The sequence below is a fragment of the Mixophyes fleayi genome, chromosome 1 (assembly GCF_038048845.1).
Source record: "Mixophyes fleayi isolate aMixFle1 chromosome 1, aMixFle1.hap1, whole genome shotgun sequence".
Classification (NCBI taxonomy): domain Eukaryota; kingdom Metazoa; phylum Chordata; class Amphibia; order Anura; family Limnodynastidae; genus Mixophyes; species Mixophyes fleayi.
Genome location: NC_134402.1, coordinates 239,893,565 through 239,920,426, shown reverse-complemented (window position 1 = coordinate 239,920,426; position 26,862 = coordinate 239,893,565). Strand labels below are relative to the sequence as shown.

Below are 26,862 nucleotides of genomic sequence, written 5' to 3'. Positions count from 1 at the left end.
GTGTCAGTGGCGGTTGCGGGTGAGGAGACGGAGACAGAGTCAGAGATGGTGCTGGAAGGGCCAAAAATGTTTGAAAAAGTTAAGGTGGGGGGTTGGAGATGCTCAAGAAGAGCAAAGAGCAAAGCCAATGAGCCCAAGAGAGGTGGAGATGATGGTAAAAGTACTGGACCAGGACGACTACGACATTAAAAGAGGTGAGTAGCACGTGTAGTGTACCTGTTTGAAGGACCTTATTTCATTGTAGTCTCACATGAAGCAATGAATGCCGTTTGGAACTATTCTGCCACAAACCACTAGCACCTTTAAAGTGTAATATTTTGTCACTTGTTATATTCTGCAATAAAAAATGTTGTACTTTTTTTTTACTGCAATAAAACTGTTGCATGAACACTGTGTGGTTTATTCTGTGTATTTTACATATATTAGTTAATAAAGGTTAATATGACTTTATAAGTTATATAGTTTATAAAGGTATATGTTTCTAAAAGGTAAATATGAATAGGTTCCCAATATAGATGCAAAGGATAATAACACACATGCTTTACACAAGTGTAATCGTCTGCAACCAGACAGGTGCAATACAGATCTACAAAAAACACAAATCTGTGATGTGCGGATACTGCACCACGTGGGACTAGTACAGGCATCACAAATTTACATACACGTGCCCCCCAGGTCGAGGAAGTATCAGATTGTTGTGCATCGGTCGGAAGTCTATACACACTACACAACTGAAAGGAGATTGGAACAAAAATATTGAACAGTACGACCGACCAAATGAGGCGACAATCGTCCATTTGGGCAGACTTTCGACCATCGTGTCACTACACACACTGACCCGACTTTCGAACGAGAGGTCATATGTTGGCTGGTTGAGACAATTATTGGACAAAACTCCTGTAGTGTGTACCCAGCTTAAGTCACCTTTAACTCGCTTCTCTGCCCTCCAGCATCCCATCCCCTCTTCTCCCTCCATCACAGCCTATGACTTTCACCTAATTCAAAGACAAAAACAACACAATATAACAAGATATCTGCTTAAGTCACAACCTGCAAGGCCCCTTCCTACCTTTCAAGCACTTCTCAACCCAGCCTCCGTACATTACACCCTGTAACCAAGGACAAAGTTCTGCACACATCTGGTCTCATCCCATAACCTGCCCTCTCAACCTCATCACTTCTTTTCCCTCACTGCATGCCTAACACTAGCTCATCTTTTCAACCTGTCTGACTCCACTGGCACATTCCCATCCTACTTTAAACAAGTGCACATATCATCAATTCTAATGAAACTATCTTTATGACCTAACCATTCTCCAACTACTGACTTTATTCTCTCCTCCCCTTAGGCTCCACACTACTTGAGTAGCTTGTGTTCAACCACCTATCATGTTCTTTCTTCTCTTCCCTCTACAATAATGCTTCCACCACCAACATGCCACTAAGACTACCCATACAGAAGTGATCAGAAATCTACTTGCTGCTAGTTAAAGGGGGAATTCAATTACTAGCGAAGTTCTGTCAGAGCCTAACTTGATATTAGGGTACTAAAACATATCAGTAATGTTTTACTTACTGCAATTCCCAGATGTGCACATAAGCCATTCTTCAGTGAGTCTGGCAGCAAATCAGAATGAATGAACTGCATTTCGATTTGAAGCTAGACTAGTTCTTAATCTCACTAGTTAGAGTTGATTAAAGTCTCATCTTTAAATAAGCCTCACTGCTGCCTGGGATTTGCCTCATGCTCAACACTAGTGAGCACTAAAGTGACAAATGAATAGTCAAAGAGTTACTTCTCCCTACTACCTGGACTACTCTGATGAGTTCAACACCATATATCACCATCTTTTCCTGCATACTCTACTTTGTGACAGTTCTTTGCTAGTTACTTCCTGCCTATGCAACTGCTCCTTCAATGTCTCTACACCTCTGGTCCATCCCCCCTCCACTCCCAGTATATGTTGGCTTTGCTATCCACTCTGCTTTTCTCATTGAACGCCTCTTCTCCAGGTGAGCTAATTCAGCCTCCATTACCACATCTATATTGACAACGCACAGATATACTTTTCCTCCCTGTCTTCTGCCCTTTTCTATTATTTCAAATGACCAAATATCTCTCTGCTATCTTTACTTGGGTTTCACAATGCTGCCTAGAGCTCAAAATGCTAAAATCAAGTATATTATCTTCCCTCCTCCAATTTCCCTGAAGTCACCACTGCCCCTGAAATCTCTCTCCACCAACACCACCACCACCACCACAGTGTCCCAAAACTGCTCTCTTGGTGCCACCCTTGATTCAGTCCTGTGCATTACTCACCAGACACTCACAGTCCTGGTGCTACCACCAAAATATTGTGAGAAAATGCCCCGTTCTTCAAAAGATACAAGCAATGCATTCTCATTTTGTGACCTGACTATGGCAACCTCCTCCTATCTGTCATTCCTCTCTCCAATCTATCCCTGTTCCAATCCATCTTAAATTCCACCACAAGACTGGCTTTTGCAACACCACTGTGCGCATCCCAACGCTGTGCCCCCCCCCCCCCATAATCTCCAGGAGTCACCTCAAATAATTCACTCACATAGCCTTAATAACAGCACCTCTTTAAAAATCTCAAAACTTGTCTCAAAATACTTCATACATGCTTAGATCTGCCTCTGACCTACACCTCCCCTCTGAATATCACCTATTATTCCTACCTACAAGACTTCTTCAATGTCACTATCCAGCTATAGAATTTCCCAGGTAGTCCACCAGCCTTCAAAGCTTTTAAAAAGTCTCTGAAATGCCACCGCTTTATTAGAGCCTACCCTAATCCCACTCAACTCACCCTGGTTACATGCTCACTGCTGTCTCAATCTCCACAGTGAGCAACACTCATTCTATTTGTATTACCTCTACCCTTTCCCCCACTAAATTGTAAATTCTGTAAGGAGCCTGGCCTGCGACTTGTTTAATGTATGCTTCGATTTTCCCCCATCGTCCGACACTATGGAGAGATGTGGCATCTTCTAAGTGAAAGACAATAAATAAATGTGTGTATTTATCTGTGTGGAAATTTGATATTATATATATTTATATATACATATATATATATATATATATATATATATATATATATATATGTATATATATATATATATATGTATATATATATACACACACATACACACACACATATATCCGCATACATATAACATACGCTCATATACACACACATACAACACTTTCTTAGCTTTGTACTTCGCCTTGTGGCTTACAGATCATTTTCTATGTATTATTGCATCTATGCTTCTTGAATGTTCTGCACTTTTTCTTTATTTTTTATGTTGGACCTTGGATTTTGTTTTATGTACTATGCTCTTCTTCCCCCCTTTAGATACATACATATATAGTCATATGAAATAAACACCACCTCTCAAATTTGATTGTACATTAAAAGTTTTAAATGACAATCATCTGGTCCTCACAAAGTCTTAAAATCTTATAATTCTAGTTATTAAATAGTACAGATTTATTGAACAAAAAAAAAACAAAACCAAAAGTGTGGGCAACAATAGTTTATGAGATATGCAAGGACAACTGGCAGGGAATAAAAGAAAAGAGCATGGCTTTTTAGACATTTTTAAACATTTTTGCATTATGCATTCCACATAACTATAAATTTATAGATAAGGCAGTATGCATTATCATCTTCGGAATTAATGAAAGTATTTGGATGCATTTATTGGGGACAGAATTGAGTAACTGATCCACAAATGAGTATACAAGCAGCACGAGTCAGTAGCAGCCAACACCAAACTGTGTAAACAAAACAAGGCCACAGCAAGTGGAATGGAGCAATTGTTCCATGTTTACAAAGAAACAAAATGTAATTGATAGTTGACAATAAGAATGAAAAATAACAATACTATTGCAACACACATGCACATTGTGTGTAATATATATTATACACACACACACACACACACACACACACACATACACAATGCTATAGTATATAGTATAATTAAAAAAAGAGAAAAATTAATCAGGCAAACTGCATAGGTGATGACTATTGTCCAATTTAGTACCTACTTTAGCCCTTTTACTTCAAGCACTAAATGATAACCATATGTACTTTTTATCCCTAATGGTCAAAATTAATCCTGTAAGACAACCAAGCACTGCTGGGTAAAGTGCACATTGCAGATCTATTTCATAGCACAGTAATGTTAGGAAAGTGACAGTAAGATATAAGGCTACAATGTATAAACACACTGACTGAAAAGTAATTTATCAGTATCACATGATGTCAACACTTCTGTCTCAAATAGCTAGACATTACCAACTTCTCCATATATACAGTAAATAAAGTGTGTGTCTTAGGCCAGATTTGGGAAGCATGTATGGTGGTGGTGTGGGAGGGGTGGGCTAAAAAAGCAAGAACATAGCAGATCCATGCAAATTACTGCTAAATAATATCTGTGTGCTGCAGATTACAATGTATATTTTCTTACTCGGGATTAAAGTTGAAAAATATGCATGTTGTATTATTTAATTAAAACCTGCTAAGTCATCCTGTATTTAAATCTAATATTTGCAGTTATATGCCCCACACAGATGAAGTTGCCAGCAACCCAACATCTTTCATGTTTGTAAAGTTCACACCACACCAATCATGCTTTCATCATACTTTTATTCACCATGGTTTCAATTCTCCTTTGGAGACGAGAAAGCTTAAAACCTAGTTAATAAATTCCAAGTGGCTATAACTCAAACAATATGAAAATAGGATTCCATTGATGAAAATGTGTACATTTATATTAATAGAGTATACAAATAAGTAGAATATTAGAACATTTTTTATATATATATATATATATATATATACACATACATACATAAAAACAGTGGCCCAGTTAACCAGTTTATTGGTGCACATACCATACTATGGCCTGGATTGCTGCTCTGTGGTAGTATAGTAGTGCAAACAAATATAGATTTATAATAGTTTAAAACATCTCAAACTGTACAGAGAGATTTATTAAAGTGTGATTTCCAGCAGTTCAAAGGGTATTTTCAAGATGATTAATATGGCTAGACATTCATTATTCATTGCCATACTTGGATTAATAGAAATGGGACTAGATGCTTTCAAAATATAAATGATTTGCTGTGAGTTTCCATTAACCTAGAATTGCTTTTTAACCCTTAAACTTTCAAATCATTTACACACAATGTCTATACTTGCATCGCCTTAATTCAAATCAAAACATTGCCTGCACATCAACCAACAGATGCAGCAAGCTGGGGAAAAAAAGAAATATTGCCTGACGGGATTCCTATCCATACATACTCGAAGAGAAAAAAAGTCAGAAACTTGTTATTCATGTTAGATTATGTATTTTTAAAAAGTAAACACAAACACAGAGCACATGATAAGCCCAATTTGCTCAGGCTAGGAGGAATGAGGCAGATGAAAGTTACTGAACTGCAGATTTCTACTAGAGCTGTTCACAACTTACATCCTGTCAAAACAAAGATAACTATAGCTTTGTAACATATTAAAAGAAGTTAGTCAATAAGTTATTTATATTCAACAATAAAAGCTTATGAAAATAATAATACAAAAACATAACTTTCTGCATTTATTAAGGCACTCTTAACAAAACAAAAAATGTAAAATATTAAAATCATGTTAGAGGCAACAAAAGCCATGTTTCACTTAACAAATAATAAACACAATATCTGAACTTTATCTTACCTTCAGGGAAGGGATATCTACAATGAGGACTATTTGGACAGGCTAAAACTATTGCCCCTATATAGAGTACCGCTAGCATTAGTAGATCTTGGTCACTGAATTCAAAGCAAGTGTGCATCTGGGTGTCTCAGGGGGTGGATTGGAATTAGTGTTCCCAGACGCAACCAGGATTTTAACGATGGACCAAAAAAAAAAAAAAAAAAGACATCTGGTGATCATGGAGTTTGCTTTAGAGAGAGCTAAATGGAGATTGGGAAAATAAGTAAATAAAAGTGCCTACATACTAAATTCTGAGTGTACTTCAATACAGACATAGACTGCGAAAACGAAACAGTACTTTGTGTACTATAAGAAATAGGACTGATAAAGTCACATAATAAAAACATATTTGGTGCTGTTTGTGTGTTACTGCATATAGCCCTGTCCCTTATTTTCGGCCTTTAACAGCTCCTATGATTTTTAATGAAATGTAGATAGGACACATTGTTTAGCAGTCCTGTTCTGTTTTTTTTTTTTTTTCAAATGCTGTGTAAAATGTAAATAAGTGTACTAAACTAAATGACAATGTCACAAAAAGTTTCTTAGCAGAACACGGAGCATGTTCTTGCCCCTGCATGGTATGTTCTCACTCTCCTCAATACTCATGAATATTTATAGCTTCCCAGAAAATAAATAATTTAATGCTGACTTGTAAAAAAAAATAATTTAGAAGAAAATGTACAGCTGTACATATATTATCTTGTAAAAAAAACCAAAAAAAACAAAACAGGACTTCTTCCAGCATAGGTCATGGCTCTATAGAAATTCTGTGGTGCTCACTCACAAGTGGAGATAAGAGGATGAGTCTAAGAGGTGATTATAGATTGATGAAATTATGCCTCGTCCCAGATGGTTGTGTAGGCAGATTGTTTCCAATATAATAAGTGGGAGCAACAAAGATTTGCGGTGGGGAGGGGGGTATTGGTAGTTGGTGAAGTGTCTTGAAGGTATTCAAAGGGGCAGATTTAATTGGCTTCGATGTTCCTGAGAACACCTCAGCCACGCTTTATTACCATTTATACGGTAAACAGTAACGCTTACTTTTGCCCACACCTCTATGGGGTGTATGCAAAAGTAAGCGTTACTGTCAGTAAAAAAAATTACTACGTAGTCTCTCGCAACTGTTCCAGGACACTACTCGGTGATCTTTTTTACTAATTGAATCTGCCCCAAAGAGTTTCAGGTTCAGCAGGGTATGAAAAGCAAGCCTTCAACGTGGAAACAAGGCCAAGTGACTCAACTATGCACGAAAACATAGGAAGAAAAGAAATGACAGCAGGTGCTCCGGACTGATGAGTCCAAATTTTAAATATATGGCTGTAACAGGAGGCAGTTTGTTCGCCGAGGGGCTGGAGAGCGGTACAATAATGAGTGTCTGCGGGCAACAGTGGAGGTTCCTTGCAAGTTTGCGGTTGCATTTCAGCAAATGGAGATGGGGACTTGGTCAGGATTAATGGCGTTCTCAATACTGAGAAATACAGGCAGATATTTATCCATCATGCAATACCATCAGGGAGGCATCTGATTGACTCCAACTTTATTCTGCAGCAGGACAACGACCCCAAACATACAGCCAATGTCATTAAGAACTATCTCCAGCTTAAAGAAGAACAAGGAGTCCTGGAAGTGATGATATGGCCCCCAGAGAGCCCTGATCTCATCATCATCGAGTCTGTCGGGGATGACATGAAGAGATAGAAGGATTTAGGAAGACCTGTGGTTAGTTCTCCAAAATTTTTGGAACAACCTCGCTGCACAGTTCCTTCAAAAACTGTGCAAATGTACCTAGAAATATTGATGCTGCTTTGAAGGCAAAGAAGGGTTGTCACACTAAATATTGATTTGATTTAGATTTCTCTTATGGTCATTCACTTTGCATTTTGTTAATTAATAAAAATAAACTAGTAACACTTCTACTTGAGCATTCTTACTTTGCAGAATTTTTCCCAACCTGCCTAAAACTTTTGCACAGTACACAGTTGTATACTAATATATATATATATATATATATATATATATATATATATATATATATATATATATACACATACATACACACACACATATACACAAACACATAATACTATAGTATAATTAAAAAAAGAAAAAAATGAATCAGGCAAACTGCATAGGTGATGACTATTGTCCAATTTACTACCTACTTTAGACCTTTTACTCAAATACTAAATGATAACCATGTGTACTCTTTATCCCTAATGGTCATAGCACTGCTGGGTAAAGTGCACATTGCAGATCTATTTCAGAGCACTGTAATGTTGAGAAAAACGACAGTAAGACATTAGGATAAAACGTATAAACACACTGACTGAAAAGGTAATTTATCAATATCATATGAGGCCAACACTTCTGTCTCGAAGACACAAAATCATTAACATGCAAGCAAAAGCCTAATTGTTGTGTACAGTTATGAAACCTACGTGCCATTCTTCAGTAAATCAGATATAAAAATGTGTTCCTGCTTATCAGTCCTGTACTTTCTACTATACTGATAACTAACTTCATGTGATAATTCAGTCCTAATGTGCTGAAAGCAAACAGACTTCCAACAGTTGGATAATGCAACAGAAATTGATACAGTATTTATGGTAGCCAAGCAAGAGCCCCCGACGCTCAACCATTACAAAAACTATCATTTTATTATCACATTTTGACAATCAAACTCCAAGAATAAGTTCCTTTTTCCCTTGCTAAGAAAGCGGTTTATCAAGACAGATAAGCTTTCTTCATTTACTACTTGGTTTTTGGCCATGCCCCACCAATAGTGAGTGCTTATGCTATGTCACTGCTCCATAGTAAACTGTTTTCTGATGACAATTGTTTCTGACCACAAAAAAATGTCTCCATTGGGCATAAGTAATTGTAAAAGAATATTTGAACATCAATTTGTTACCAGCAACCAATTTGATAAGTTACTACCCATAAATCAGACTCTAAGGCTACAATTGTCAGCACTAATTAAACAATAAAAGATGACACCTAAACCCAGCTACATGAAAAATTCAACATCACACACATAAGGCAAGAAATATAAGAAGCTGCCTAGCGCCAAGCGTCCAGGCTACATGGATCTCAAAGCATGTAAAGTCTACAAAAACAAAAAATGAAAATCAAGTCAATAGGAAAAGAAGGCATGATTGATTAAACCATAACATGCAAAACAACCAATGTAGCATATGTGATTATGTACCATTGTTGGTTACAATGAACACATGAACAACATACACAAGAATAAACACAGAGAGCCTGGTGGAAAATTTAAGATGTGTCCGCAACAGTCAGCTTCATGGGAATTGACGTACAAGAAGAACACACTGAGCCCGAGCGGACCAAACACTAAAATACAGAATTAATCTTCCAAAGGTTCCATCTGCACACCCTAACATCAAAACCAGAACAGCCCACAAAATGATCACCTTTTTTATGAGATCAGATGGTGTCTTTTCCAAGGGGAAAAAAACACAAACATTGGGCTGAGGTTATAAAAAAAAGAAAGTGCCTACCCAGGCCCAAACCCTTTCACCCGCTCAGGAAGCTAAGGAGCTTAGCAGCGATACGCATATGGGTTTCTTTCATTCAAGATTTCATATTTCAACCCTTTCTACAAACAGCAACAGGTAATTGGACTTGTTCATCAACCCTGGAATACAAAAACCCATTAACAAGGAGCACCAAGCTGGACCGCTGAACCACAACTTTTTTAGCTTGACTAGAAAATAAGTAAAAGCACATCAACATTGAAAACATTACCCAAGGAAACCTGGGATATTGTTTAAAAAAAATTGAGATTAAAAAAATATTTTTTGCTTCGCTTCCATAGATCACCCTATACATAACCACACTTCAAGGAGAGAAAAAAAGTTACAGCCTAATTAAACAATAGAGTACAAGCACAACTGGACGCACTCCATTAACAGCCAACATGAGTATGCAAATATATAAAGGCTAAAGCTGGGTACACATCAATGCAATTATTGCAAAGATCACACGATTCACGACCATTTGTTCAGACATTGAGTGTGTATGCATGCTCCCACGATCATGTTTATTGTACCAAACACAGCACATCTGTTGATTTGGTTTTGTAAGCTTACTAAAAATCATAATCAACAATGGTCAGGCAAATATTGAAGTGTGTACGCATTCATAACCAGCAGTGTAGGCAAATGTCTGTAGAGTGTGAGTAGTCATGATTTTTCAGCAGATGGTTATGTGAGATGAAGATCACAGGTCTGAGGGTAAATTGTGTAGGTGTGTACGCATGAATCTGCATGCTCATCGGGACTTTCACTCGTTGGTGTAATCGTTACAGAAATTGCATCCAAAGTAATATTGCATAGGCTTGTAATAGCAACAAGATAAATTTGTGAGATGCATTTTTTTCTTGATTTATTACTAAACAGGAGCAAGTGGAAAACTTATCATGGTCTGAAAATTCACAATCAAGGATGTAAGTGACTCCCACCTATTGCAGTAATCATGTATATTTATAAACAGAAACCATCTTGTTTAAGGATGAACATTTTGCTGTAAACCACCTACTTATACAACCATATATATCAAAGTTAGTATGTGATGCCTGTTTACCCTTCACCATGAGGTTGAATAAGAAAACATGGCAAATACTCTGATGCCAATTATCTGCTTTATCATAAGTTATGTAAACAAGAGTTAGACTTTGTAGGTGTTTATATATAGAACCAAAACAAATTTAAAATATATATCTTAAAGTTTAAAATTTCTACATTTTTGTTCTTTGTTTAAACTTCTCACATTTATCTGAAAAGAACCCTAGACTGCATCATTCCAATGCCATTGTTGTAATAAGCAATTAAAACATAATTAACTGCCAATTGTTAAACAGAGCATGTTAAATAAGAACTTTAAAGGAATAAACCATTACACAAACCTTCACTGGAAAAGCTTCTATATCCCTCAACGTTTAGCTGAATACTGACATCACCATCCTCTCTCGCTCTTCCCAGCAACATCCAGTTTTCCACATCACTTTGGTCACTATCCGATGTTAAAAGCACTTCTTCCACGACATGAACATCCTCCTCGTCCGAACTTCCCCTAATCACAACAACTTCCTGGACAACTCCACCTTTGTAACTTTTGCTGGCGTTTAGAGAGTTTGACTTCTGAAGGCTGGTCAATTTTTTCTCAACTGTAGAGGCTTTGGGAGTGGACTGGTCCTTTGGTTGTTCCACTCTTCTCAATATTTTCCCTTTAATCTTGGAATAAAACACAGAGTCTTCATCCAAACTGTCAGACAGGATAATAACTGCAGAGGAGTCTGAAGCCTTTATCTCATCACTGTCAGAAATAGCAATCACGCTAGTGTTCTTTCGGAAGTTGTTGTTCAAGTTGCATATGCCCTCTGGAACACCAACCTCTGTCCCCCGACCAGTTTCATCCAGCTCTTCTATGTTGGCTTCAATGAGATTCTGGGAATAGTGCACCTGGCTATAGAGGTAGCATTCAATTTCACTGTCGATGCTCTCATCACTTGAAGACTCTTCTCGGTACAACTCATCTTCATACGCAGCCACGTCCACCTCATCATTAAACATAGTGAGGTAAGTTCTGCTGCAAGAGAATCCAAACAAATATGAGCATAATCTAATAGCAACTGACTGCAAAATATTATACACATTGCTTGTGTAAACTGGGAGCAGTGATGTTGCTTGGAATTATAAATACACGTCAATAGCAACACTGCCACACACATTTCTTTAATACATAAACATTAAGGGGCGTATTCAATTGTCGGCGGAAACGCCGAAAATCCCACGGTCCGCGCACGATTACAAATATTACGGTAATAGTGCGCGGAAAAACAGTTAATACGGTAATTTTCTCGCTGGATTTCAAGGGAGCTGCGAGCTGAAATCCAGCTTACTATAGTTTTTTCGCGGCGCAGAAACTAAACAATTGAATATGCCCCTAAAAATACTAAAATACTTTTGTAGGATTGCTGACCCACATGAAAATGGCTATGGTGTAACTATAGTACATTTGAATATTTGTATTGCTTTGGCTGAAGGTATCCTGAAAACACAGGTTTTTGTATAAAGTGTACCTGGAAGTTGCAAAAATGCATCCTATTCAAAGGGAAAGCTAAAGCCATCTCAGAGGAAGTGGTAAAATCAAGCCCTTTTGCAGGAAGAAAAATACTGTGGGCTCTCCTGTAAAAGCATGGAGCACACTCCTAAATACACTCCTCTTCCCCCTACTCCCTTAGTTCATTTATATATTATTGTTCTATAAAAACAAACCTTATTTTTTGCATGTGGGTGATACAGCTATTATTTTTTTAAAATATAATAAAATAAATAAATAAAAGAAAAAGTTTGCATTTGTGCAAAAGAAAAAGCATATAACATCTCAAAAAGCATTTTCACTGCACTTTTATAAATGAGCCTTAGGTGTATATTTGCTAAACTGCAGGTTTGAAAAAGTGGAGATGTTGCCTATAGCAACCAATCAGATTCCAGCTGTCATTTTTTCGAATGTACATAATAAATGATAACTAGAATCTGATTGGTTGCTATAGGCAACATTTCCACTTTTTCAAACCCACAATTTAGCAAATATACCTCTTAGAGTCTGGATGGAGAGTAATAACGGAAGAAAGGACAGAGAAAACTGATAACGGATCAGTGGTAGTACGAATGACATGAAACAGTTGCTGGTGAAAGCAAACTGTCCACTGGGAAAAACAGAAAACAGAGTGGAGGCTATAGACAGTTTAACCAATGAGCTGTAGTCAGTCCAATGAATGGAATGTCATTATTGCTGAAGTACAATTATCTGGTACACTACTTGTTTAATATGTTTTATGAATACAGACAAATCTACATGCTTTTCTAGAGAGATATGGGGTGATGATATATCATAATTTAATTGTAAAGCGTGATTTATAAGACATGTAAATAATAATTAAACATAATAACAAGGTACACGAGCACAAATACAGGTCCGATACAAGTGCAAATCATACAAGAACATTACTAGTTGGAAGAACAAATTCCAGAAGTAAAATTTAAGCATAAGGATTACACAAATAAAAATTAAGCATAAAAACATTATAAGTACATACAAGGTAAAAGGTGCAAACATAACACATACGGTAAAGAGAGCCATGCTCATTACTGCTCTAGACTTACAGTCCTACAGCAGTGATGGGCAAGAGGTGGCTCTCTGAGCCTTCACCTGAGGCCCCAGGTCTTTCCTCCTTTATTGGTAATTTGTTTGTTATAACTTGTAACACTTGTTTAAAATGTATGATATTATGTTATTACAGTTATTTCTGTATTTGATTAAATGTATAGATTTAATTTATTACTTAGATTAAGGGTAATGTCCGCCCCCTCAAAGTGTATCAGCTTGCCCATCACTAGTCTAGAGGGTGGGGAAAAGCAGAGACAGTAGAAGAAAATGGGACATGAGTGGACGAAGCAGTTGGAAGGTGAAGAAAGTAGGGATAAGAGTTCAAGGAGTGGTGGTAGGGGGTAGATAGGCTAGAATGAAGAAGTGTGTTTCAAGAGGTTTAAAAGATTGTCAGTATGGGGAGAGTCTAGTTGGGCAAAGCATATTTTAATGCACTTCCTACTGTAAGATACAGGGTTATAAGATGTCACCATGTTGTCCTGTGACCATAATAAAACACAAGACTGTAGGCTGAGGTGATTTCTGACATCTATAATATTTTACAGCAGGCAGTGTATTATTCCATATTCCTCATGAACACTAAAGAGATTTCAGAACTCACAGTTCATACAGATATTTATACATATATCAACACCACTTATGTATTAGAAAGTATATCAGAGCTGCAATCCATTTAAGTACAAGCAATTGAAACAACAAAAGAACATACATTGAGTTGGTGAGCTGTTTAGTAAACGTAATAAAGACACAATGATCGTCAAAGGTAATGATATAGTGTGATTAATAAGAGAACATACTGCAAGTATATTATAGTACAGTATCCCCCACTCTAGAATCTATTGTACCGCACGTATCAGCACAAGAACACCTATCGGAACAACTGGCTACTTATTTTATTTAAATTTAATGTAACTTTTTACCTGACAGATGATAGACCCAGAACCTGCTCCACATGTGATTAACAGGAAGTTCCCACCGGAAACAGACCTTGATCCTGCTGCACATGGGAACCGGTGTAACAGGCAGGAAGCTCCGCTGGAAACAAAACATTAGTTCCGCTCTCAGTAACTGTGCAGGAGCAGGACGTGATCTGTGTACAGTATACTGTAGGAAAACACAGCTGGATTCGTGTTAGTTCTCCCCCTCACATTCACATCGCGTTTACACGTGTTACACATATATATTCATAATGTATATAAATACAGAAAGTATGTGTTCGTTCCTGAGTTGATTGCCCCTGAATGTTCTAAGTTTCAGTATTTACCAACATTATAGTCTACGTCACGTATTATGTATATAAGATGCCAGTCTGAATAGTCTCAGGGTTGTAGATAATTTATTATGTATTAATGATAGTTATTTCAAATGCAAAAAGTGGTGGTGGTCTAGGCTAACTGATTGCTAGTGATGATGGCTGTGTTTGCATACTAGAACGTTTGTTTACAATCAGGAGCAACTGTGAAAATGTATTTTATGTATAGTATACATTCATTACATCCTAATAAATGTATTTCATGGGGGGGGGGGATAAAAAAAACACTTATTTATACTATTTACTTAATATTTTGTCATTAACAGCTACCTTATTAACGTTCTTTTGTGAGTTTATATTCCACATATATATTGGACGTGTCCTGTCTAGTAGAGCAGAGCAGACCTACATCCGTATTCATCACCACATGTATCTTCACATCCGCTCCCTGTTGAATTCAGGCGTACGTATGCCCGATTTACATCATTCAAATGTATATTCTGCTCAGCATAAATCCCCTAATAAATCAGGGCCTACATCTCCTGACCCTATAACAAAATATGGAGGGGGGGGGTCTTCTCCATGCCCTGTAGCCACTGCACCTCTTGCAACGGTGGTGTTTCCGCCTGTTCTGGTCTGTATGGGGGAAATCTTACACATCATCCTGGATGGATAAAAATCTGATACTTTTTTCACTGTGTTAACAAAACGAACACAGCCAAAATATTTGTGGACAAAGATAGTCTGATGTGGGAGTGGATTTACCCAACCAATGAAAGGTATGAAAAATAGTTTTCTAAACAGCTATAATAAAATACAATGCAGCTCCATCTGACCAGCATTTAATGGAGAGCTTATTTTAGTTACCGATTTATAATACAGAGATCATTCTAGTGATTTCTGTACAACAGAGAGAACCTTCTATTGATCTATATGCAATACAGAGTGTATTCTAGTGACTAGAAAGTTCTTTGGGGCGTATTCAATTGTGAGCGTTAACGCTAACAAACGAGCGCTCGAAAAATCTTAGCGTTAATACGGTAATTACTTGCGGAATTTCAGCTCGCTGCTCCCTGAGCTGCGAGCTAAAATTCCGCAAGTAAACTACCGTATTAATGCTTTTCGTGCGCAATATTACCCGGTAATATTTTTCGAATGCTCGTTTTTCAGCGTTAACGCTCACAATTGAATACGCCCCTTTGTGTTGTACAGAGGCAGGGTCGGACTGGCCGGCCCACCAGGGAGCCGGGGTATTCCCCAATGGGCCCCCGTCTACGATGGCTCCGCCCTCTTCATTTTGTGGGGTGGGGTACTAAAAAAACAACAACAGCAACAAAAAAACTTACCTGATCTTAGCATACACACTTCGCCTCGCCTGCTCCGTTAGCACTGAATGTTGGGCGTGACATCATCACGCCCGACATTCAGTGAGGAGCAGCGCAGAGAGGAGCCAGCAAGCAAGAAGTCAGAAGAGAACGAGAGAAGGAAAGAAAGAAGCCATTAAAGGTAAGTAAAGGAAAGAAGGCATGGGGGAGGGAGCAGAATGGCACAGAGTGATGAAGGGGGGAAGCAGGATGGTACAGAGTGATGATGGGGGGGCAGGATGGTACAAAGTGATAAAGGGTGGGGGAGCAGCATGGCACAGAAGGATGAAGGGAGAAGCATAAGCAGTATGGCACAGTGTGAGGAAAGGGGACCAGGAGAAGGGGGGAGCAGAAGCACTATGGCACAATTTGAGTAAGGGGGGCCAGGAGAAGTGGGGAACAAAAGCAGCATGGCACAGTGTGAGGAAGGGGAGCAAGGTGAAGGGGGGAGCAAAAGCAGCATGAAGGGTGCAGTGCTATCAAAAGGGGACACAGTGTGGTGACGGAGGGGCACAGTAATGTATGTGTGATGGCACAGGGGGCTTGTGGCAATGTAATCTGTGTGTGATGGCACAGCAGGCATGTGGTAATGTGAGTGTGTGTGTGTGATGGCACAGGGGGCTTGTGGCCCATCGGGGGACCGGGCTATCCCCCGGTAGGCCCCAACCCTGATCGCTCCCCCCTTTGTTGGTGGGGGAAGCGGAAAAATTAAAAAATAAATAAATACGTGACCGCGGCGCTCCACGACTCCCCTCTGCTCCGTCCACACTGAATGTTGGGCATGACGTCATCACGCCTGACGTTCAGTGAGGAGCGGCGCAGAAAGGAGACAAGAAGACAAAAGACTGAAGAGAACAAGAGAAGAAAGAAGCCGATTGAAAAGATAAGTGAAGAAACGGAAGCAAGGGGGGAGCATGACAGAGTGAAGGGGGAGCATGGCAGTGTGAAGGGGGAGCATGGCAGAGTGCAGGGAGCATTGCAGAGTGAAGGGGGAGCACAGGCAGCAAGGCAAAGAGTGAAGAGAGAGCACAGACAGCATGGCAGAGTGTGAAGGGGGGCCAAAGCAGCATGGCACAGGGTGATGAAGGGGGTGCAAAAGCAGCATGGAGGACGCAGTGGGATCATAAGGTGGCACTGCATGGTGATTAAGGGGCACAGTAATGTGTGTGTGTGATGGCAGAGCGGGCTTGTGGCAATGTAATGTGTGTGTGGTAGGTGGCTAAATAATGGGTGCTATTTTGTTTGTAGGGTGAAGGTGGGGCAATTTAATTTTATAGTGGGGGCTATTAATTTAAGATGGGGTGGTTTGGGGGCTATTGAATGTGGGGCTGAGTTTGAGGAGCATGTGGTCTATTTATTAATATGAATTATTTAATGGCAGTGACAGTTGCGGGAAATAGGTATATTTATTATACGTAAATGCGATTAATTTATTGCAGGGGCTGTCTGGAGGGAGGGAAATAGGTTTATTAAATGGGGATACTATTACTTTAATGTTGGGACTGGCGGAAGGCCTAAGTATTTATTGTGGGTCCTATTTATTAAACGACTGGGCTGGTTGGAATTTTCTAAATGTACCCATTATTTTTTCCAAATAGGGCTCTCTACATTCCAGGACCCAGCCAAGCCGCAACTAAAGAAACCAGTAGCCACAGGTAGTAAAAGTGACAAGAACAGTAGGACATTCTGTCAAATGTTCTGAATCTAGTGCAGGCTTGGCTAAGCTGTGGCTTTCCAGGTGTTGTAAAACTACAAGTCCCAGCATAGTCTTCCAGCAATAAGCTGCTATATATTGGCAAAGCATGCTGGGGCTTTTAGTTTCACAACACCTGGTGTGCCACAGGTTAGCCAAGCCTGGTCTAGTGGGACAATCCCGATTTTTGGTGACTGTTCTGCCCAATCTAAGGGGCAGGTCAAGACTGTGTACTCTTTATATACACACTGTATTCTTCATATACTACACTATCGTGCTAGCTGTTCTTCGTGGGCTGACAACTCACCCTCTAGTGTCTGGTCTCGCCTCTATGATGGCTGGCCACACCCCCTCTGGTGGGCCCCTAACGTTGCAGTTCCCCGGTGGGCCATTCATACCCCAGTCCGACACTGGTGATGGCACAGGTGGCTTGTGGCAATATAGTGTGTGTGAAGGCACAGGGGGCTTGTGGCAATGTAGTGAGTGTGTGTGTGTGTGTGTGTGTGATGGCACAGGGGGCTTGTGGCAATATAGTGTGTGTGTGTGTGTGTGAGAGGTAGGTGGTGGCTAGTTAATGGATGCTATTTTGTTTGTGGGGTGATGGTGGGGCAATTTAATTTAATAGTGGGGACTATTCATTTAAGATGGGGTGGTTTAGGGGCTCTTAATTGTATGTGGGGGGGAGTTTGGGTATAATGAGTTCTATTTATTAAATGTGAATATGAATTCTCTAATGGCAGAGACCGTTGCGGGAAGTAGGTATATTTATTAAATGTAAATACTATTAATTTATTGCTGGGGCTGTTTGGAGGTAGGAAAATAGGGTCATTTATTACATGGGAATACCATTACCTTAATGTTGGGGTTGGTTGGAGGGATATAGATCTATTTGTTAAATGGGAATACTATTATTTTAATGTTGGGGCTGCAAGTAGGCCTAAGTATTAATCGTGGGTCCTATTGACTTAATGCCGGGGCTGGTTGTAATTTTCTAAATATACCCATTTATTTTCCCCAAATAGGGCCCCCAACATTCCAGGAACCAGACAAGCCAAAACTAAAGAAACCAGCAGCTACAGGTGGTGAAAGTGACAAAAAGAGGTATGAGAAAGACATTCTGTCAAATGTTCTGATTCTTGAGGGACAATCCCGATTTTGTTTGACTGTTCTGCCCAATGTAAGGGGCAGGTCAATACTGTGTACTCTTTATAAACACACTGCATTCTCTATATACTATACTATGGTGCTAGCTCTCCTTCGTGGGCTGACCACACCCCCTCTAGTGTCTGGACTCGCCTCTATGATGGCTGGCCACACCCCATCTGATGGGTCCCTAACGTTGCAGTCCCCTGGTGGGCCATTCATACCCCAGTCCAACACTGGTGATGGCACAGGTGGCTTGTGGAAAAATAGTGTGTGTGATGGCACAGGGTGGTTGTGTCAATGTAGTGTGTGTGTGTGCTGGCACAGGGTGCTTGTGGCAATGTAGTGTGTGTGTGTGTGAGGTAGGTGGTGGCTAGTTAATGGGTGCTATTTTTTTGTGGGGTGATGGTGGGGCAATTTAATTTAATAGTGGGGCTATTAATTTTAGATGGCGTGGTTTAGGGGCTGTTAACTGTATGTGGGGGTGAGTTTGGGGAAAATAAGTTCTATTTATTAAATGTGAATATGAATCATTTAATGGCAGAGATTGTTGCGGGAAATATGTATATTTATTAAATGTAAATACAATTAGTTTATTTCTGGGGCTGTTTGAAGGGAGGAAAATAGGTTTATGTATTAAATGGGAATGCCATTACTTTAATGTTGGGGTTGGTTGGGGGGATAAAGATCTATTTGTTAAATGGGAATACTACTATTTTAATGTTGGGGCTGAAGGTAGGCCTAAGTATTAATTGTTGGTCCTATTGACTTAATGCCGGGGCTGGTTGGAATTTCCTAAATATACCCATTTTTTTCCCCAAATACGGCCCCCAACTTTCCAGGATCCAGACAAACCTCAACTAAAGAAACCAGCAGCCACAGGTGGTAAAAGTGACAAGAAGAGGTAGGGAGCAAGACAAGAACAGGTAGGACAGTCTGTCAAATGTTCTGATTCTTGTGGGACAATCCCGATTTTTTTTTTTTTTACTGTTCTGCCCAATCTAAGGGGCAGGTCAATACTGTGTACTCTTTATATACACACTGCATTCTTTATATACTATACTATTGTGATAGCTGTCCTTTGTGGGCTTGCCACACCCCCTCTAGTAGTTTGGTTTTGACTCTATAGTGGCAGGCCACACCCCCTCTGGTGGGCCTCTACCATTGTATTCCCCCTGTGGGCCCTTCATGCCCTATTCCGACACTGTACAGAGGTCACAGCGGGAGACTACATTGCTGGACAATACACTGTTTAAATAGGAATAATAAACAGTTTATTTATTTCTCTTCTTTTCCTCAGTTGGAGGACTTACTAATGAAGCATGGGCAAAACTTAAATGGAGATTTCAGAGTGATTGTACAAGACAACTACTACTCATACTCCAAATGTTGCAGCACTCAGGAATAGCAGGGATGGGAAATTCAAGACCATCCTTAAGTTGACATATGTTGTAGCTGATGTCTCTCTCAGATTCATTTTAGCCTCTGCATATGTTAACAAGGTGTTGGAAAAATCGTCAGATCAGATATTGGAACCTTTGCTGTCCAGTAGACTGTAGTAGTCTGAATTACTAAATTTTGGTGAACACATTCGTGAGGTTTCCAAATATTAGGTGGTGCAGCTTTGGATGCATGGCTCATTAGTGCTAGAATTCAGCTTCAGAGGTTCTGTATGCCATTTCCTCTGGATTAGGGTTTAGGAAGTGGAGGCAGAATCTAAGAAGACTCTTGAGAAAATGTCTTATTTGGTCACGCAATGTATTAAGAGTGCTGTGCCAGCACTGCTCTCACAGTGGACATGCAGCCCTGTCTCAAATCTCCTGTTGAAGGATAAAAAGTAATGGAGTCTTTCTAGGTTATGTGTGTAGCATTTGGAGGAAATGCAAACTTACAGCGTTTCAGTGTGGAGAGCAGAGCAATTTCTGCACTATTGTAGTCCGACCATCAGGCAATCGCTGTGACTGGCTGGCAGACCATGGTAGGTGTCTCTGAAAAGACTTGATCTGGCTGCAGGCAATATTACTGGCAGTTAATTTCTCTGGTGCCCCCACAAACCTTAATCTGACCCTCTTGACTAATCACTATGTGACAATTCGATCACGCCTACAACAACTTTTTGATTTCTTTGGAAATAGACTCTTTTCTAGCCATTAGTATTCCATAGGTGTGACTGGATCACTGATAAATAACTTTTGGTATGAATTTACTTAAAGGAAATAGCAGAGGGCGCTGATTTATTTAAATTGCCAATGCACTTATTTTTAAAATTGTGTGTGTTTTGATATAGTGAAATCTTTAGTTTCTGAGACTAAGGGAAGAAATGCGTCTCTTGTTTAACCTTGCTATAGGATATGCCTTATTTCTGATGTATATATATATATATATATGATACAATGAGCCTTTGTTTACTTTACAAAGTCTATTCTGTATTGGGATGTGTTTAGTATGGAAATTTCATTGTTTGGGATTTGTAAGGTTGCTAGTGGAAACCTCCAATTAGGCATATGTGGAAGGGAGTCTGATAGCAGAAAGTGCTAACAAAGTTTTGTGATGAAGTGTCATTCCTGCTCTGGCCAAAGGCCCAGTAGGGGGTCGTTACTGTGTGGCCTTTTGTCCAGAATGAATTTCATAGATAAGCGCAAATTTTGTTAGCTTTGAAATGCATGTAAATCCATGTTTGTGTAAATAGGTTACACCCTGTTGCTAAAAATAGCCTGTGTCTGAAATGTATAAAAGGCATTAGCTTGTATTTGAAACTTGTTCTTCTGATTTCAACATTTGACCTGATCATTGGTACCTCAAACCAGTGTGAGCAAATAAACATCTTGCTTCAAAGACCTGCTTGGAAACATCTTCAATATTGCTGTATTCCTGTGACCTGCAGATTAGACCCTAAAACTAATACGTTCTCCGGCTGTCTGAGGTTTGGACTCAAGCTTTTTCAGTACCACCACTCTGCCTGTTACCCAGCAGCCCTGGTCAGTGTGATAGGCCAGGGGAAAATCCATCCACAACAACCCTGGTCTATTGTGAGAGGTCAGGAGTACCAGCCCAGGTACACCAGCAACGAGGTACGCTAGCAGCGTCAACTACCCAGAAGAAACCCGATTCTGGATGCCGGTATAGGAGTCCAGTGGTGGCAGCCTTTGTAAACCCCTCCTACTGCGGCAAGAGGGCACATTTGGGATAACGAAAGGGAACAGTGGCAAAGGAAGCCCAGCCGGTTCCCAGCAACAACAGACAGGGTGGAATAGGCGGTCCATCCTGTCACAATAGGGCTTTAGGTTAAATTAACCCCTGGCTCATTAACAATGTCATGTCGGATCACTGTTGTTCAACCACTTATCTCCAAATGTATCTCATGAGAAATGCTTTGGCTTTGTACTACTTTGGGAACTAAGGCCATTAAAGCTACTGACTGGGAAGGGTTGACATAAGAGGCCTGTCCTACCCATCTATGGTTTTAACAGATTTTGTAATAAATTTGTTTTTGTTCCGTACTTATGCAGCAATTTTGCCCTATCCACTTGCACTTGATGAAGCCTGAACTTTTGACTGGCATATTATGTACAGTATTTGTGTAATATGTACATTTTGTAAATTGTATGTGTATCTGTGTATTAATACATTTGTGTATTGCAGGTGGGAAGCAGTTACCAGTAACATTTTAATTTGAAATAATAAACATTTTTATTATACAAAATGAAGATATTTTAAGCATATTTGTTTTTGCTAATAAATAAAAAGTAAATGCAAACATTACATTATATAAATCAATGCTGCCTTTGTATATTCATGAACAGGGTTGGATTTGTGTTATAATTATATGCTCATTGGCTGAATACTGTATATACAACCACCATCTATTGGGGGAGCTCTATTGACAAAACAGACAAGTATGGCATGGGCATTTTGGAATGCCTCAGTATTTCAACTAGAAGAGCGCAGCATTCTGAAGGGGTTAAACACTCCTCTAGTGTGACATTACTTTGGATGGGGAATGCTGTTTCTCTGTCACACCAGAGTGCTTCAGTGCTGTGTGAAATTGAAAATGCAAATAACAGATTTATTACAGCAAAATAATAAATATTTCAATTTGCTCATTATTTGAAATCATACATGGGAAAAAAGATACAAATCCGACTTTTACATAAACTTTTATATGCAGCAGTCATAGCATAGTGACACTGCAATTCAGCACTTAGGTCGCCCACATCAATCACCTAGTGCGCCAACATGCGCTGCCTATATCAAACAATAAAGTCTATTTGTACCTGTCTTTCGAAATGTGAGTAGGTACTTACCAGAATCAGATTTTATAAGGACCACTAGTATGCAGTTTTGGGACCTGATAGGATGGAATTATGGACTCATATGTAGTTATGCAGTTTTTGTAATTTAGTGGACTTCAATTCGATATGGATCAGCCGAAACCAGGCTCATCAGACTAGACAATATATTTACAATCTTCCAGTGTCCTGTTTTTATAACCCCTTACCACTGAGAGCTTTTTTGTTAAGTGGAATGCAAAATGCGTTTTTTGGTGTAATATAATTTGCGTTCACCTTAACATAAGCCCCTGAAAATGCACTTTCCTTTCCACCACGGAGTAACCGTGGTGGTGTAGTCAGCTGTCATATCATATCTTGGTATGGTATAAAGATTTGTGTGTTCTGATAGGCTTCTCTTGGCACCACCTCTAGCTTTACTGTAGCCTATTTATTAGTCTGCCCAAATTGTGACAACCTGCATAAGCACCTGTTACTAATGTGACCAGTTCAATGCCACATTTAAAATCCTGTTGATACCTATCCACATGCTTTGAATAGCATTGTTTTCACTTACGGAGTTAAAAATTACTGAGGCATCAGTTAAATGGGAAGGACATGCAGACCTAATAAACTAATAACTTACTGTAGAACTAATTATTTTTTTAACCCATTGAGATACAGCTAATCTGTCTTCCATTTATGCTTTTTGCTTATCTTTCCTAATCCAGTATTGGTTTGGGAATAGGCAAACAATAATATCTCAGAGCAAAAAAAAATTAAGAGAAATGATAATAAAGGAAGTTAGTTCCTGCCAATGTTTACCAATGTTGACTCAATATGGTGGCACCATGCTGTTGTAACCAGTCCATTATGAACAGGGGCGGATTGGGAACTTAAAGTTGCTCTGGAAAAAATTCTTGAAGTGGCCTCATGTGGGCGGGAAAAAAACAACTGTAGGTGGGGCCAACACAAAAGTAGGCGGGATTTAGTACTACTGGAATTTGGATGTAGTAGCATTTAGGACACCCTAGATGTGATGACTTAAGACACACACAGTGGGTTATCTCTAAAGCAATGCAGGGCAAAAGCTGCCAGTCCTGTGATATAAAATTACATGAATCCTTTTGCATTATCTGTGACTGGTTTATGCCTCTGTGCTCCAACTTTTCTTGTTGTCTACTAACACATCCTTCTAAAATTCCCTTCATAGAAACATATCTGACTTTGTTTAATAAGTTTAACTATTATGAAAGATGTTGGCACAATCGTATTTGATCAGTCTGCCAGAGCAGCATATGAGCACTTCATGAACTGTTGCATCTTTTCCTGACGTCGCGAGATGCAAACTACCAGTTAAATATTTCTTTCTATATAATATATAAATATGTTTACTGTGTGTTTCAAAAATGTATTAAAAATAATCCTTATAATAAGTGGCTGTCCAAGTGTGATCACCGCAAAAGGTTAAATGCTTTAAGCATCTGCAAGAAAACACTTCTTTTGTAACAATTGTGTATGAGCCTTAAATGAGCCTAGTGATTAGGGGTGGTTTGAATTAATAACAGTGCAGGGAGGGTTGGCAGACAATGGCGTAAGTGAAGGGGAGAGCTATTACAAGGCCTTGCTGGTGATATAGTAAGTGCAAAGGAGGAAGGATCAATGATATTGTCAGTGCAATGGGGAATGGCCATATGTTCTACAAAGTGATCTAAAAATGGGACCAGTACAAGGTAGAAGGCAGGCAATTGAATCAATGCAAGAACCACTAAAGTATCACCAGAGCTGGAATGAGGCTCTGAGGTCCCGGGGCACTTAAGATAGGGGGGTTATCATTTTAGACAAATACTGTGTGCAGTAATGTTAGGTGCAAGTAATTCTGCAGTCATGAGCAGTACAGTTTGAAGCAGGACATACCTCCCAACTGTCCTTGTAGTCGGACCAAATCCTGTCTAAGCGAGAGAGTCACCCAAATTCGTGACTGTCCCACCAGATTCAGGACCACTGGCAGCGCCAACATTAAAATAACAGTTCTCACATTTGATAAATAGATCTATTTCCCTCCAACCAGCCCTGAATTTAAATTAATAGTACACACATTTAATAAATAGACCTATTTCCCTCCAGATAACACCAGCAAAAAAATTATAGCATTTAAGTTTAATATCACCATTTCCCGCAACCATCCTCGGCATTAAGTAATTCATATTCCATTTAATAAATAGCTCTGCTCCCCAAGCTCAGCCCCACATTTAATTAATAGCCAAATCACCCCAGCATTAAATTAAAGGTCCTGTCACCCCATCTTAATTTAATAGGCCCCACTAATTAATTAATTAAACTCCACCATTAAATTAATAGTCTACCTCCCACCAATGTACTATTAAGAGAGGCCCCTTCCCTTCCCTTCCCTCATATCACACATTATATTAAGAACCACCCATTCCCTCACACATTATAGCAGCATACACCCCCTCCTTTCCTTCACACATTATAGCAACCCCCTTCTTTCCATCACATATTATAGCAGCCCCCCTCCCTTTCCCTCACACATTATAGCAGTTCCCTCCTTTCCCTCACACATGATAGTAGCCCCTCTTCCTTTTCCTCACACATTATAGCAGTCCGCCTAATTTCCCTCACACATTATAGCAGCCCCACCTTCTTGTCCCTTGCACATTATTGCAGCCCCCCTCCTCTCCCTCACACATTAAAGCAGCCCCCTCCTTTCCCTCACACATTATAGAGCACCCTCCTTTCCTTCACACATTTTAGCAGGCCCTCCTCCTTTCCCTCGTACATTATAGCAGCCCTCCCTTCTTGTCCCTCGCATATTATAATAGCCTCACCCCTCCTTTCCCTCACACTTACCTTGTTACTGCTCCTGGAGACTCCTCTCTCTGCACACATAGGATGGCACCAGTCACGTGATGCACGTCCCATGTGACCTCTGTCTGTACAGGGATTGGAAGAGGCCACAATCAATAGATCTGCAGGCACATTAAGGAAGGTGACTGGTCTTGGATGAAGGGACAACTGCCTAGTACCACACAGCATCCCCCCCCCACATCACCTGGTCCGTGATAGGGGACCTGCGACTGGCACCCACCCGTTCCCCCCCATTCGGGTCTCTGGAGGTCGGGACCAGACACTACAGAAACATAAGTAGTATTTTATTTTTTATTTATCTTTAAACCCAACCTAAAAGGCATTTGGGTGGGGGAGGGGTCCCTGTAGGTTCTATGGCCAATCTGCCCTTGCTTATGAAGAGCCAGTTTCTCGGTGGCAGCCCCAGGTAAGCTAGGAATTAGCACTGTTGGTTCCAACAACCATCACTTTTTGTTCATGGACAAAGTGAATACTATGTATAACTGGATGTGTTTTTTATTTTCTTTGTGAAGACAGATCATTGGAGGTGCAGACAAGGCCTGAATCATTGCTCTTTTGCAAGACATGTAATTAGACCCATGTCAACGACTAATAATAGCAGCCAGTATGTCAGTTTACTCTGAATCTACCAATGCTGGCTTTAAGGGAGCTTTATCAGTCTCCTCTAGTTAGAAAGTACCAATAAAAGGAATATTCTCTGTGAAGCACTGCATATTTGGTGGCGCTATATAAAGAAATGATGATGATGAGGTTATATACATAATAAAAATATTATCTATATTTTTGTTTCTAGGCCCTATAATTGCAGTAAACCTCCCATAAAGTACATGTATTTGCCATTCATACACTTAGAAGTAACATTCTGGGATTGCATTATTTATATGAAAATGATCAAGGATAATAGATATGCTATTTTTAGCAATATTTTCAAGTTATGAAATAATTAAATGTTAACTCTACAAGACACAGTAACAATAGAAATGTATTGCCTTTGTGTTTGACAGGGTCTGAACAATAAGTGAGATAGCAATGCACCTTAAAGATGTAGAGCTTTCAGTTTTCGGGAGAGAAATGGATATAGGGACATGGGTATCTAGGAGATATTATAGCTTCCCTGACCCTAGTAAGCTTAATTGACAACAACAACTTCAGCTGGCATGTATGAATGAAAGATACTGTGTCTGAAGTGCACAGCTTGGGGCCGGATGTAGAGTTGAACGCAAGTCCAACTAATCAGCACAAATACCGCTTTTAACCAAGGATCTGTGTC

At 39.6% G+C, this 26,862-nt stretch overlaps 1 protein-coding gene across 2 annotated transcripts in view; it reads right to left on the bottom strand.

The window, feature by feature from the left end:
- Positions 1-14,004, bottom strand: part of ZCCHC7 (zinc finger CCHC-type containing 7) — a 120,171-nt gene extending 106,167 nt beyond the window's left edge. The window contains exons 1-2 of one of the 2 annotated variants that reach the window (XM_075208229.1): positions 13,904-14,004; positions 10,717-11,396 (exon numbers count right to left, since the gene is read on the bottom strand). In XM_075208229.1, coding sequence (XP_075064330.1) covers positions 10,717-11,383 — 667 coding nt within the window. In that variant the 5' untranslated portion in view covers positions 11,384-11,396; positions 13,904-14,004. Of the gene's footprint in view, positions 1-10,716; positions 11,400-13,903 lie in introns of both variants that reach the window. The other variant, XM_075208221.1, reaches the window with a different exon arrangement.
- Positions 14,005-26,862: the final 12,858 nt, after the last annotated feature.